Below are 15,364 nucleotides of genomic sequence, written 5' to 3' on the forward strand. Positions count from 1 at the left end.
ACATTGACTGAACTGCTAAAAGAAAGTGATGATGGGTTGTTAAAGAGAGTGGTGGTTGGGATGTTGTCTAGTGGTGCTGGTGGACTGAGTATTGTGTTGTTGGGAGTAAGATTTGTGTGTTATGGTTGGTGAATTTTGCGTATCACAATTGAGTGAATAGCTGGCCAATCAGAGCACACCTCGCTTTTCAGACCAATAAGCTTTGTAAAAATCGACGCGTTTCAGAAGGCGGGGCATAGAGGAGAAATTATAATGTACATTATATGGAAAATAATGTGTTTTTTTTTTTACCTTAAACCGCATAAACACACATTATATCAAATACACAAAATAATGTTCTTTTTAGCAGCATCATATGACCCCTTTAAACAATTTAATGCATCATTGCTGAATAAAAAATCAATTTCTTTAAAATAATTAAAATCTTACTGACCCCAGACTTTTGAACCGTATTGTATATTTTTTTATTAAGTACACAAAGTTAAATTGGCAGTCCTAGTTATAATATTTTTTTACTATTCTTGAGGGATTTCTTCAGACACCCCTGCTCTAGAACCTCTAAAGGGTCACCATTGCAGGTAAAACAGATCCAAGTAACTCACAGAATGCAAAGCCAGGACTGCTGGTACTGGATCCCCGTGGCTGTGGCTGTCACACACTGCAGCGTCTCTGACAATAGATGCACTGTGAGGAGAGAAGGCAAGGGGTCAGTCAGGAGCGGCCATGCAATCCAGACAATGGATAACCATGCATGAAGAAAGAAATGAAACAATCAAGTCAAGTTAACTACAATCTGGATGCCACTTCAAAAGTACTGCACATTCAGTGTGAATTGAAGAACAGTAGTGAGAGTACTCATGAGTTTGACACCAAGATTAAGTCAACTGACTTTCACTGTACATAGTGACACACAAAAAACTAACAAGAGGATGTGAATTGATGGAAGGGCCAGTAATTAAATCAAAGTCCACTCATCTCCATGAAAAAGCTAATGCATATCAAGGTAGAACAGAAGCAGAAGCTCACCAGAGGACAATACACATCACTGCAGCCAGCATGAGTGACAATGAAGACCTTTCCAAGAACACCACCAAATGTTTAATTCAAATTAATCAATCAGTGCGTGTGTATTTGCATTCCCTGTCCTCTGTCTTGTGTCGGTGTGAGCTGTCCAGCATATTAACCACAATCAGTATGAAAGATGTATGTGTGTGTGGGTGTATGTGTGTATACAGTACGTCCTCTGTCCGGCAGAGGTGACAGGTGTGAGTTGTTCAGCATGACCAGCAAAAACAATATGTGTATGTGAATGTGAATGTGTGTGAGTGTGAGTGTGTGTGTGTGTGTGTGTGTGTGTGTGTGTGCGCATGTGTGTGTGTGCTGTTTAGCAGGCAGGATGGATGTCTCTGGCACATAGTCACACTGTCTCATCAATAAGACATCACACACTCACACCGTGGACAGATGGGTATCACCATGACAACACACTCAGCACCATCGAGAAATAGGCAGGAAGAGAGAAAGAATGAGAAGGAGGGGAAAGAGAGGGAAATGTATCAATGGAGCAATACAGGGCAATATGAAGACCGTTGAATTGGCAGAAGGACAAACAGTGGAGATAATTGTTTACTTGGTGTGTTCGTGAAGGAAAAACTAGACCATCTCTTTCTCTTGAAAATCAAAAGTACAATGATGCATGTTGTGCAGGGCCATAAAAGCATGTACACTAAGGCAAACATGCACACCTTCGCAAACACTACAGCTGGATGAATATTTACAAGACTGTGTATTATACTGTATATTATTTTGTTTCTGATAAAAACAAATTTTGGGATGTTTAAATGTTTTCTGGCCATTACGTTTGTAAGACAATGCCAGTAGGCCAGTTTCACACTTGTGAGTAGGTTGATAAGATATTTTGATACTGTCTCTGATTCAAACCACTGTAGCAAAAAAGCAGCTAGAACTGGGAAGTGTGATTCATTTCTTTTTATGTTTTAAATGTGGGTTTTTAATCTGTTTCTTCAGTAGTGGTTGTTATTGTTGTTTAATAAAATCAAAAACGAAACATGAAATAAAATAAACTTTAAATGAAATAAAATATAAAATAATTATTTATTTCACTTGATGTACTAAAATAATTGATGATGTACTAAAACTGAAATAAAAATGAATTATAGACATATAAAAAAACACACTATAACAGTTAAATAATAGTATAATAGTATAACTATAATAGTCTCGATACTAAAATAACACTGTCAACTATTTGTGAAAAATGTTAACAGATGTCTCTGTGTGGCATTTTACTTGCTTAAAATGTTTAGTAAAAAAAAATATGATATTATGTTATGTTATGTTATGTTATGTTATGTTATGTTATGTTATGTTATGTTATGTTATGTTATGTTATGTTACTTAATTTAATCTTTATCTTACTATGTTATGTTATGTTATGTTATGTTATGTTACTTAATTTAATCTTTATCGAACTCCTTAATTAAATACTTAGTTAGTTTAATCATTAAGTTATTATTAATTTTGATTATTTATTGATTTTTTAGTTATTTGTATAATTTATAATATTTAATATTATAAATAAATATCATTATCCAGCCCTAATATACACGCATTAACATTCAGGCAATCTTCTAGGCCAACTGCACCTCACCCCTTCTGATAACTGCCAGAGGCCTGGACATCAGGATGGAATGAGATGCTTTAATTCACACACACTAAAGTCTTTTCCTCAAGATATTAAAAAGTCTGTTCACTCCTTGTGTGTGTGTGTGTGTGTGTGTGTGTGTGTGTGAAGATATTAAAAAGTCTGTTCACTCCTTGTGTGTGTGTGTGTGTGTGTGTGTGTGTGTGCTGCATAAATATTAAGCAGAAAAAGACATCAGAATGACAGTGGACTTTTTCAATCACAACAGCGGAATCCATGCACAGCCAATCAGCCGAACGGCAATGAGGCAGGAATGAGAGAGAGAGAGAGAGAGAGAGGCAATGATACATCCCAATCTAAAGCACCACCACAGGGAAGGGAATCACTCAGCATTCACCACCGACTCTTTTAAAACAACACCAAATCTTGTCATTTCAGATGTGTGGATACTGATTTCAAATTGGATTGTGTCACTGCATCAGCTGGAAAATACAGTAAATTGATGGATCTGAATAAGAAAACAGAGACTCGCGTGTCTGTTGGACTAATGGTACATGTCAATCACATCCACTGGAAACATCAGCACTCAGCTAGAAAACACAAGTGAATTGTGGGTAATATCCCACGTCTGATCATATCGTTCTTACCGTTGTCATAGAAAATGAAATTCGATGACCTGTCTGTGCGAGAGAATTGGAGACACACAGATGCACACATGCAGGCACACACAAGCACACACACACACACACATTCTCTTACTTACCTTTGCGATAGAATTTGAAAAAAAAAGATGCACACACAAGCACACACACACACACACAGAGAGAAACTGAGTTCAGCTTGGAAAGGAAAGAGTTAAAGTAAGGTTGAGCACAAAAACACGTTATGAACCCTAAAAGCAAGCAGAAAGAGTGAAACGTCTCTCAGACACAAATTCAGATAACCCACCACCCACACAGACACACCGAACCTCCCTCTCTCACTAATTGGGGCTGGGTTGTCAGGCAGATGCTCAGGTCTCTTTACCCAGATGAAATATGAATTTTCTCCATCTTTTATTGTGCTTGCATCTTGGCTGAATGAGATCTTTATTCCCATTTCATTCTAATTTGATCTTCAGACTGATAGACTTTGGGTTGCGTGTACAAGAGTGAGTGGGTGTCTGTGTGTTAAAGACCTGCTGTGTGCGTGCATCAGTACACTCACAATTAGACCAATTCATGGATTTTCAACCAAATGATCATACATTATCATATTCATGACATTCACATTTCATAATCCAATCACACGTCAGTTCATTTGCATGTTCCCAGGCTCATATCATTAATATGATTCTTGCTCACATGTGAGCTATGTATCCTAGCAACAGAGACAAGAGGGAATGTATCATCCCTAGACTTGAAAAAAGAAAAAAAAAACAATATCAACAAACGATAATTCACATCTCACCATTCACACAATCTGACAGAGTCTGGGCACAGATTAGGTGCCGTGTTAGACCGAACTGGAGTGACGGTACAGTAAAGTCCAGTACTGTGCTTAATTGGTGCCCATGATAGCCAATTATATTCTGTGTGTATTCAGTGTGAATTTGGCAATGATGATAAGAACACAGAGATTACTGGTGAGCCGGATAAGATCAATACAATCCAGAAAAAGCTTGCTGCCAGCTTGTGAAAATCTCAGAAGGAAATGACACATCTATGTGGCTTGATACAATGATTGTGTTATGATGAATATTTCATTTATTATAGTGAATTCTGATTCAAGAAATCATATCTGAGCATCTAGTGGTGAGAAATATCAGGGTTGAGAGATATGTTCAATTACAACATATAATAGGCCTGTGTATCTCAGTAAAGAGTTTTCTTGTGTTTTGAAGAATAATTCAGTCTTCCTGAGAGAGAAGGAGTTAGTGATACAGAGACCAGCTGAGCTCATAAAGCAGGGATACTTGAATTATGAAGCTTTGGGACCATTTTTAGAAAATGCTGGGTGTCCAGAGGCCAGTGAATAAAATGACCCAGTAGAGTACTGTAGATCTAATGATAGCTGCAGTAATGTGCAGTAACCAACAGCAAACACTATGTATGTGCACTACCAGTCTCACATTTGAACATGCTGGACAGTCTTTAAAAGACATTTTCTTGCTTCATAACAAATTAGTCAATGCAGATACATTGTTAAATAAGAAATAATTAATTAAATTAAAAAATACATTTTCAAAAATGTAAGAACAAATTCTACACACACACACACACACACAAAACAATGATAAAATTCATAAACGTTTGTGTAAGGTCTGGAATATACTACACAAGTTCTGAAATCTGAAAAGATTGGAAAAAACTAGGCATCATACACCAAATGACTGAAGATCACACAATACTTTTCAAGTTGTCTCAAACACAACAAATTCATGCAAAAACATGCACTTTCTTGCTAGAATTGACTCAAAATATCAAACATGCTTAACATCCTCTGACTGCATGGACTGTCAGTCTGAAGCTGCAAAATCTGAGTCTGTGCCCATCATGTGATTTTCTGTGAAATCTGTCAACTCTGATGGACCAAAATCTGCAGACTTTCTGCAAACAGCACCAAAAATCTGTACAGAAGTCATGTAGTGTAATCTAGCCTTAACTCAACTAGTAAAGTTCAAATTTGTATTGATTCGAATTGATTCTATTATGATTATTGTATCTTAACTATTAACTCAAATATCTTATGTACTCAATCTTGAATAATACATTTTATACACAATTATACATTTCCTTTCAGCTGCTCCTGCCTTGAAGGTATTTCAGCTCTCAGCTTAACTTTTTTGATTTGTCTATATTTTCTCTATATTTCGTCATAAAGGGTTATGTGTCCTCTGGGAAGGTTTGACAATTCCAGTGAGTCTAATGTGTAAATGATTGGACAGAACAGTGTTATTAGTACCTGACTTCCCTTTAGGTGGTCATTCAAAGCAAGTCCTCTCTCTGACATATCCTAGACTGAGTTTCAAAGCTTTGGGGTCAGCAGGGATGAAAATGGACTTAATTATTGCTGAAACTCTTTTTTCCTGTCTGTCTCTGCACAGTTCCCTCTGTTACTCATTCTTATGTAAAATTTGTATTATAATTTATAAAGCATTTTAAATTAAAATAACATTGACCAACGTCAAACTGCTGTGCTTATATCCTTTGAGGTGTCAGTCAAATCAGCTCTCTAAGGTATTGAGCAACCTTTCATAAGCTTTTCATGAAATAACACACAAATAGAAACAAACACACTCACCACTGACTTCCTGTGACCCTGCATCTGTGAAGAGGGAGCTCATGATCTCCTCGAAGTTGCAGCTGGGCTCAGTGGTATGAGGGTCCTGTGAGACGTGGAGGAGCATTGTCTTTAACACATCGTCTAGAGAGGCCTCGTCCTCATGCAGCAGAATACTGGCCCTCTCCAGAAACCTGTCCAGATCCCTGTGAGCTCGCACTTCCTCCTCGAAGTTCATCAGCTTCACGTACTGAGGGAACACACAGAGGTACATGTCAGCAATGCTAAAAAAATATTCAAAGTAAATAACATATATAATTTTTTTATAATCATATATTAAATGGGGTTATGATGTTTTTTTTGAACAATGACTTTTGAACTTTTCCATGATTTGAATTTTTCCTATGATTTGTTAATACTGGACAAGCATTTAATATATAATATATATATATATATATATATATATATATATATATATATATATATATATATATACCATATACATATTATATACCATAACAATTTATATTAAAAAGTATACATTTTTTATTTTTCAAAAATTATTTTGATTCACTTTGACCGAATCACTAAAAAAGAACTTGAAAGATCGGTTCACTCACAAAATGGAGTGAAAAAACTTTTCCATTTTTTTCTATGTAAACACTCTATGTCAAAACATGTTTGAACGATTTTGCGTCTTGCGTCTTTTGCAGTGTCTCGCGCATGACACAGCATTCTAAAAACTGCCTGCATCTCAAATTTTTTGAAGCTAAAACATATTACTCCACACAAGAGAAATTTTTAGCAGCTGAAATATTTTACAGCTCACCATAATTTGAAAACGGTATATTCATTATAGAAATTTCTTCTTAGAAATTTTTTTTTTTTTTAAATGTCCTGACATTGCCATGTTTTCCATGACCCTGGGATCACTGATTAATAAGTCATTGGAAACTTTGTTTTACAGTGTTGTTAGGAATGTAATACAGCCTGTATGTATCTGATACTGTATTGAAAATATTTCTGTTTAATTTATTACATTTTTCATTAGAAATTAAATTATCAGTATAACAATTTGAGTGAATAATTGATAATTTGATCAGAAACTAGTACAATTAATTTTAGAATGCAGAATCAAAATAACTGATAGTAATTTGAGTAAAAAGTAGTAAATGTAATTTTAGAAACCAGAATTCAGAATGCTACACAGTATTAGGTAAAACCTGATCTTCATGTTATCCAGTGTATTTTTCCCCCATCATTTTATGTCAAAAGCTTTGTCTTAAAATGTCAAAATCCTAAAATGTTTTATTTGCATGTTTAAATAAAAAAATACCCAATTTTAAAAAAAGAGGTCTCACACTCTTGGGCCCCACTGTGTGTAGACTGGTATATCAATACAGAATTAAATTAATGTGCAGTCACAGGTGTGCACATAACTTCAGGCAGGGACTATGCATCTTATAAGGTTTGTTTGGCATGTGGATGTAGTGAAAAGTCTCACCCTTCGAGACGTGTTCAGAAGCACATAGCCGTGGACATCAGATTCTGTAGGAAAAAGAGAATAGGAGGCCTGAGGGGTGAACACAGTGTGCCAAAACAACAACAATTATAAAACAGCTTTTAGAGTTTTTAAGAAGATAATGACTAGTTTCAAAGAGAGCACTCTGATAGCATCGTTCAAAAAAAAAAAGCAACAGTGAACATAAAAGCAATCTGCATCAGAGAGCCCCTGTTGTGATCTCCTCAACTTAACCCAACATCACAAATATCTGCTATGAAACAGTTCAGTCCCTGAATATAAAACAAAATATCCGTCCCAGAACACTGTTTACTAGTAACCGTCACATACATCACAGCATACTCCATGGATCACAAGCATCATCCAAACTCTGAAGGGACGGGACGTACTCGTGTACGTGCATGTGTTGCCGTGTCCCTGTCTGGCCTTTATTTGCTTAATTCATGTTTAGTATTGTCCTCAGGTTTGGAGTTGAGCTTGAAACCCTTACGTGATGGCTGCATGCTAAGTCCTCCTCCATATAGAGATTATATAAAGCAGAAGGCCTTTATCAAATAGAGATCCCTCAGTCCTGTGTGCGTGGGCCACAAGAAGCCCTGCCCTTGGAAAGAGATATTCAGGCAGGATTACCACGACCTGCGGCTGACTCCTCTGCTGCCTTAGCTCCAAGATTAAACAGCCTCTCAGATTGGTTTGGGATTAAAAGGGGAAAACTGATAATAAAAGCACCACTTTAAAAACACAACTTTGGGTTTTAATAAGAGGTAAGTCTATGTGTTAAACTAATAAGGTTACATAACCTGTCAAACCTTTTAATGGCTTACAGTCACCACGTGAAACTGGTTATTTTATTCTCTCCTCTTCCATCCTTCTGTCCTTCCATCACTTTTCCATTTGTCATTTGCATTTTTAGATGTTTACAAGTGCGCAATATACATTTAACAATTATGTGAAGTCATATCATGTTGATTTGAAATGTACTGCATTATCTAAATACCTAATTAAAGCTCAGTGAGTTGCTGGATATACTGTAACTCGAAACCACTGTAATATCATGTTGATTTGAAATGTACTGCATTATCTAAATACCTAATTAAAGCTCAGTCCAATCCAAAGAGAATTCAGCATTTAGCCAGTTATCAAGACCACATCCAATCAAACCAGCATCAATGATTTGCCGGAGGCTGGTAATAGTCAGATGTATGTTCACCCCTGTGGTCTTCTGAAATGAGGAGCCAAAGCCCCTCAATCTGTTTACTTTAGTATTTACTTCAGTAAAAAATCTAATGTAAATTCATGTTCCATTGTAGTTTACATAGTTTCTTGGTTTGGAAATTTACCTTACACTTGGGACTATCAACAAGCAAACTGTAATAATACAGTAATAATTTTGTATATAGAGTATGGGCTGTATATACATTATCGTTCAAAAATATGGGGTCATTTTTGATTTTTGAAAGAAAGATTTTTGATGATTTTTTGAAAGAAGTCTCTTATGCTCACCAAGCCTGCATTTATTTGAGAAAAGTTTGTCAAAATCTTTTAAGTTGAAACTATAGATTCATTTGGTTTTTTTTTAAAAGAAGTCTATTACAAGATGTCTAAATGCACCAAAGCTGCTTTTTTATACCAAACCTTCAGAAATCACTCTAGTTGTGCTGCTTACTGTTTTTCTGGAAACTATAATACATTTTTTTTTTTTTGGATTTATGAATAGAAAGTAAAAAAAAAAATTAAATACCTAATTAAAGCTCAGTGAGTTGCTGGATATACTGTAACTCGAAACCACTGTAAAAAACTGAATTTATTTGAAATAAAAATACATATATAGACTTTGCTATATTTGCCCACTCTTCTTTGTAGAAATGCTTAAGTTCAGTTAAATCTGATGGTGACTAAATCACATAACTAAAAACAAGTTACATCATAGTCTCATAAAGTTTATAAAATAATGACTTTATTCAACAATTTCTTCTCTTCTGTGTAAGTCTTCAACACACATTCACGAATAAGAAATTGTTGAATAAAGTCCTTATTTTTGTTTTCTTTGAGCACAAAAAGTATTTTTGTAGCTTCATAACATTACGGTTGAACCACTGATGTCACTATTTTAATGATGTCTTTACTACCTTTCTGGGCTTTGAACGTGTCAGTTGTTTTGCTGTCTATACAGGGTCAGAAAGCTCTCGGATTTCATCAAAAACATCTTGATTTGTGTTCTGAAGATGAACGAAGGTGGTTTGGGTGAACTATCCCTTTAAACATTATTTTTACATTACTTCAGAAAAAATTACTACAATAATACAACAACAAGCACATTTCATGTACCATTTATGTCAACAAATCCTCAATAAATACTGAGAGTCGGGAGAAGGTTGTGGGCATGGTGATGAATTTTTAATTTCACCAAACTGCATGGTTGCTAAAAACCGGCTCACTCCCAGGTAATTTCTTGTTTTTCAAGAAATTCAAGTTCATTTTGATATGAATGCAACAGAAACTGGTCATGGCAGTGGATGAGCTGTTACTCTGACATCAATCCATCCATTTCCTGAAGTCTGACCCATTCAGTCGAATTTGTGGAAGAGAAATCAGCCAATCATAGTGCTGCCAAGAAGGACATGCATTCCTCACAGTTACGCCATGCTCCAGGACATTGATTAGAATTCAAGGGAGGCAAAAGAGATGCTTTCTCCCTTAAGAACTCTGAGAACTCTGACTGGTGTGCAACTGTGTTACTTCAGAAAAATGAGTGGTTTAGACATAATTTGATCTCATATTAGGTAATATTTGTTTTGATTTATTTTTGTAGTCTGTAATTATTTCTTACCGCCCCTGCTTCACCCCCAGCAATCAAGCAGCATTAAAAACCCAGCAGTTTTCTAAATAACATGGCTGGGTGTTCGGTTCGGCCAACTGATGAATCATGGGAATTATCACTTAAAATGAAATGTTTGGAAGCCCTGGTTTATAAAAATTCAAACACACACGCACACACACACACGTGTGCATCCTACACAGTTCAAACTCTTAGCAGTATGTCAGAGGAGTGGAATTTGGTTTTAATCTAGACAAGTGCTGAAGGCTTGTGCGCTGAGGATGACAGAACATCAGACCGGATGAGACAACGTGTGAACAAACCCAACTCATCCTAATGTGAGCCCACCAAATGCACAGCAGGAGTCACTCACGCAGAAAAAAAGAATTTAAAACAGAACTAACTGTATTTGAGAAAACAGTGAGAGAACATTCGCTTGTCTGATTCTGGGTCAGCTGTCTATTGATATTACTGAAGCTGCGCTCACTTTCAACAGCAGCAGCACGTCAGGGCAAATAGCAACCCTATTAATAGATATGTTACATCATCCATAAGACATTATAAGTTTCAAAAGTTTTCAGTTATGCAAAACAGTAAATGCAGCAAAAATCTTTAATGGGGCTATATTGTAGCATTTTTTCTCCTTGAAGTCCAGTTATAATGTTACTCGAGGTTTCATGCACCAAAAACAGTTTTACATGGCCATTTTCCAGCCTCTTTCTGATCCGTTTTAAACCGGCTGTTTTTCCTACTGTACCTACAGAACTTCTGTATGTAAATGATTTATGATTAGCGAAACTCCAGGTTGGTTTCACACTGCAAGCTTGAGATTCACGTCAGCTTCACGTTCGCATTACTACATCGTCACTGCAGCTGTAGACTCGCCAGAGCTCCAAAGCTACATATTTCGTTACAAAGAGAGCTATAAATTTGTTTTACAAGTTGGTCAGTTATAAACTTGAAAGTTTTGAAGTTTTGAAAGGTTGTTACCATGGGGATTCACATGCAAATAGTAAACAACAAAAACAGCTCCGATCATGTCCTTTATAGAACGTGCTGTTTAAAATGTTTATTTTTTAATATATAATACACCATACTTTCACCCAAACTGAATATTTAAAAAAACAGTTTAAATGGGTAAATCTTCAATACATATTTTTGATATAAATCAAAAAGTATATATATATATATATATATATATATATATATATATATATATATATATATATATATATATATATACTTTTTTTGAGCTGTCACTTTAATTGAGCATGCGCAGTGCAGCAGAAATAGACTCGGCACTGAAAACATTGCGTCAGCGTTGCTCATGCGACAATCCTACTTTACGTTCACACGTAGTTCCTGCTCCCGGTGTGAATGCAATCATTTGTTAACATGCATGCCGGAAAAAATACCCGCTGCTCATGCTTGTGGTGTGAAACTGGCCTAACCATGTAGTGCACTTTCGTTGTTCATCAGGAGTTGTTATACTTTAAAAAAAAAAATACAAATTATACTTATGATGTTTAGACACATTAGCAGCCATTTAACAGTCAGAAACCATTGAGCATGTGATTCATCTGTACTTATGTACTTAATGCATCTTTTTGCAGATGTGGCACACATCCAACATACTGATTTACGAGAGATAACAAAAGCTTTTTTCAGACAGGACTAGATTTACCTGAGAAGGTTAGGTAAATATGCATTTCACAAAAACAATTTTTTTTCCCCCACATTTTTTACACAATCACACAATTTTTTTCACAACCACTATAAAATTAGCTGGCAAATTACCTACTGTTTTTTTGGCTATTTCAGTCCTCTAAGAATTGTAATCCAGTGTCTTTGACTGCAGCATATTATTATTTCTCCTCATTTATTTTGACCTTTGTTGAATACTGTAGCTAAAGGTTTTAAGTTGTGCTGCCTGGTGAATCTTCATTTTGGATTTAGACAACTTCATTGGCAACTTTCAGGATAAAATATCAGTTGGTGGTTCATGTAGTGCTAGCGTCTTATGATTTAAAAAGAGAGTTATATCAAAAAACAGTAAAGTTTATGGATACAAAACAATGATGAATGCAATAACATTTGTTTTCCAAACAATGTCCATTGTTCCTTGCAGACTTCTGAGAATGTTTATCAGTGGTTTAAAATCAACTATTTGGCCTTTTGCATGCACTATATACTAAAAAGTAAATTACAATGGAGATGTTTTTTCTTACCGATTGTCATCTTTGATTACATTTTCCTGAGTACAGAAAGAGGAGAAGACGACTTTGTGTGGTTTTGAGTGACAACAGGTGACCTGTCACCGTGTGTGGGTTTGGTGGGGGTGTGCAACTTAATCACAGCACACCTGAGACTGTTGCCGTGGCAACAACTGACCTGCTAACCTGAGCATCTTCAGAGCTAATCAACAGCTCTGGGTCTAACTGCCATCCCACCCTGAACTCGCTCGCAAACACACACATTCACTGACCTGTCCCTCCTTGGTGTGTCGTGTTGCCGTAGAGATGAATGTCATCTCCTGATGGGATGGGAGAGTCCTGGCCCTCCTCTCGCTCCTCGCTCCCCTCCTCATGTTCTTCTCTCTCCCTCTGCTCTAAGAGCAGACACACACACACACACCCAACAGCCTCAATCTATATATACTTTTTAACACATATTTTAATACAAACAAAATGTTTGTAAATATTACATAAAAGATTACAAATGCTACAGTAAAAACATGCTAACTGTCAGCTACCTTACCAAATACAGTGAAAAACTTATAATTGCTACAGTATAACATCATTTTAAAGTTAATCCTGCATGGTGTAAATGTTTGAAAATGAACAACATTTGTCGAAATGAGTTACATTTCTTTAATAAAGTAATTAAAATAGTTACATTTTAAATGGGTTAACTTGTAATCTGTAGCCTATTACATTACTGTTACCAATATCCCATAACACTGGAAACACTGTCATCATATTTTTACAGCGAATTTCTGGCAACCACAGCTTTTTTTTTTTTTTTTTGCTGTAAATTTGACGGAATATCTTTAACAGTATAGCACAGTATACACTATAAAATTTACAACAGCACAATATTAATTTACCCTTCATATAAATAAAATATAATAAAATAAATATCTAACTTCTACTAATGCTTATTAATATTACTGAACTTTCCATATCTACATACATACTGTACACTGTCCTCTGCTGACCCTATAAATTACTAACAAACTCATATGCTAAAGTAAGAATTAATTTACAAATTTAATATGCTACACTGTACATTTAATCCATCCATTCTGAATTGATATTTCATTACGATAAGACAGTTCCTCAATGTAAACACAACCAGGCTTTAATAATCCATAATTTTTGAATTATGAATACAAAGTGAACTTTGAATACAAAGTGTTCTTGGGGTTTAATACCCCACAGATGTGACTGTGTAGCCAGAGTGTGGCTGAAGCTGTGATTTATCCACACCTGGCAGCTTGTTATTGTTCTCGCTTCTCTGGCTGAATGTGGCATGTGAGTGGCTATCGGTTCCATATCTTTCTCCTCATCTATTCATTTATTCACTAATCCTTCCCTTCTATTATTCTCTATGTAAAGATGGAGAGGAGAGGGGGCTGTTAATCCACATGTGCTCATTGACTCTAATGCCCTCAACCAACGGTGAGCGGGCGAGAGGGCGAGAGGGCGAGAGGATATTCCTCTCCCCGACGACGACGCTTCCCTTTTTTCCCCATTTCTCGCTCGCTCTTTCAAGCTCAGCACACCGTGGTTGATCATATTCATAAGTGTTTGATTCACTGAAAGCCTATTCATGAACAAATTAACTCAGTTATTGAAAATACCCCCATATACTTTGTTATAATTACATACGTATAAACAAGAGCCCCTTGAATTGAACTGAGAGAGAGAGATGACATAAACAGGGATTTCTGAAATGGCATAATGAGAGAATACTTGAGAACTATGAACATGCCACAAGCTTTACTTGCACTAACAAATTTTGCACAATTAATTTAACAGACAACATTTCCAGACACTAGAGATTTTTTTTCTCAGATTTTGCTGCATTGTGCTTCAATGCAGCAGAATCAGAGGCAGAAAACTTGTCTCTCTTCGATGCTGATGAGAACTCCAGAAATGTTATATTTTGAATATTCCTGCAAGTCAGAAATGAGGGCATGCTTTAAATACTGTAGAAAGGAGTTTCCTTCTGCCTGTTTTTTACTCCCAGCTCGACCTTCACACCTCTCCTCCAGGCCATGTGTTGAACAAACAAACACACACCAACCAACTCCAACAAACATTCACTCACCCATCTCTTGATAGAAGTATCCATTCTTAGCCATCCCTGAGGGGGGAGCCTCTGCAAGAGAAATTAAAACCACAGTTAACAAAAGACTTCAAATTACCACGAGTGTGTGTTAAATAACACAGCATGAGTAAGTGTTTCTGATTACCGTAAGAGAACAAAGCAGGTTTGATCAAGCACTGATTCTTCAGTACTGGAACAAAACAGGCTACAAAAATAAAAGGTTATCTATCCAGGAATTATTATGGATTAATCTGTTCAACATGTTCTGTTGCTGTTTCTGGCCTTTATTTTCTCCCAAAATGTGTTTTTCTGCTCAATAAATGTCAACACCAACAGATACAAAAATTTTTTTTTTAAATAGTTATTATAAATATTGATCAATCTAGCATTCACTTTAATGAATAAATTCATTTAGACCACGGGATGCTTTCAAACTGATATTCAACTTCATCTATTGAACTGTCACCACACTAAGAAAAAAAAATAACATATTAAATTTAGAAGCAATTTTTTTTTCAAAGGGTTAGTTGAAACCACCAAGATTAATTTAAAATTAGGGAAGTGTATTTAAAAATCCGAAACAATTTATTCACAATTTAGAGTTGACATATTATGGCTGGGATATGTGAAAATATAAAAATATAAGCACAATTACTTACATGTATTTTACTTTATTTTTATTTTTTTCACCCACTATTGAACTTGTCTGTTTGACTTTTTGAACTCATAGCAGTTTAAATATCTAAAGAGGACCTTCAGAATGAAG

General features: G+C 35.8%; 1 protein-coding gene across 9 annotated transcripts in view; it reads right to left on the reverse strand.

The window, feature by feature from the left end:
• Nucleotides 1-15,364, reverse strand: part of LOC109045573 (sodium bicarbonate transporter-like protein 11) — a 57,249-nt gene that overhangs the window by 23,122 nt on the left and 18,763 nt on the right. For 4 of the 9 annotated variants that reach the window (XM_042768707.1, XM_042768711.1, XM_042768708.1 and 1 more), the window contains exons 2-7: nt 14,599-14,649; nt 12,752-12,874; nt 7,431-7,474; nt 5,948-6,176; nt 3,313-3,345; nt 603-684 (exon numbers count right to left, since the gene is read on the reverse strand). In XM_042768707.1, the coding sequence (XP_042624641.1) occupies nt 603-684; nt 3,313-3,345; nt 5,948-6,176; nt 7,431-7,474; nt 12,752-12,874; nt 14,599-14,649 (562 nt within the window). Of the gene's footprint in view, nt 1-602; nt 685-1,453; nt 1,989-3,312; nt 3,346-5,947; nt 6,177-7,430; nt 7,475-12,751; nt 12,875-14,598; nt 14,650-15,364 lie in introns of those variants that run through there. The other 5 variants (XM_042768714.1, XM_042768713.1, XM_042768710.1 and 2 more) reach the window with 3 other exon arrangements.

The sequence above is a fragment of the Cyprinus carpio genome, chromosome A13 (assembly GCF_018340385.1).
Source record: "Cyprinus carpio isolate SPL01 chromosome A13, ASM1834038v1, whole genome shotgun sequence".
Taxonomy (NCBI): domain Eukaryota; kingdom Metazoa; phylum Chordata; class Actinopteri; order Cypriniformes; family Cyprinidae; genus Cyprinus; species Cyprinus carpio.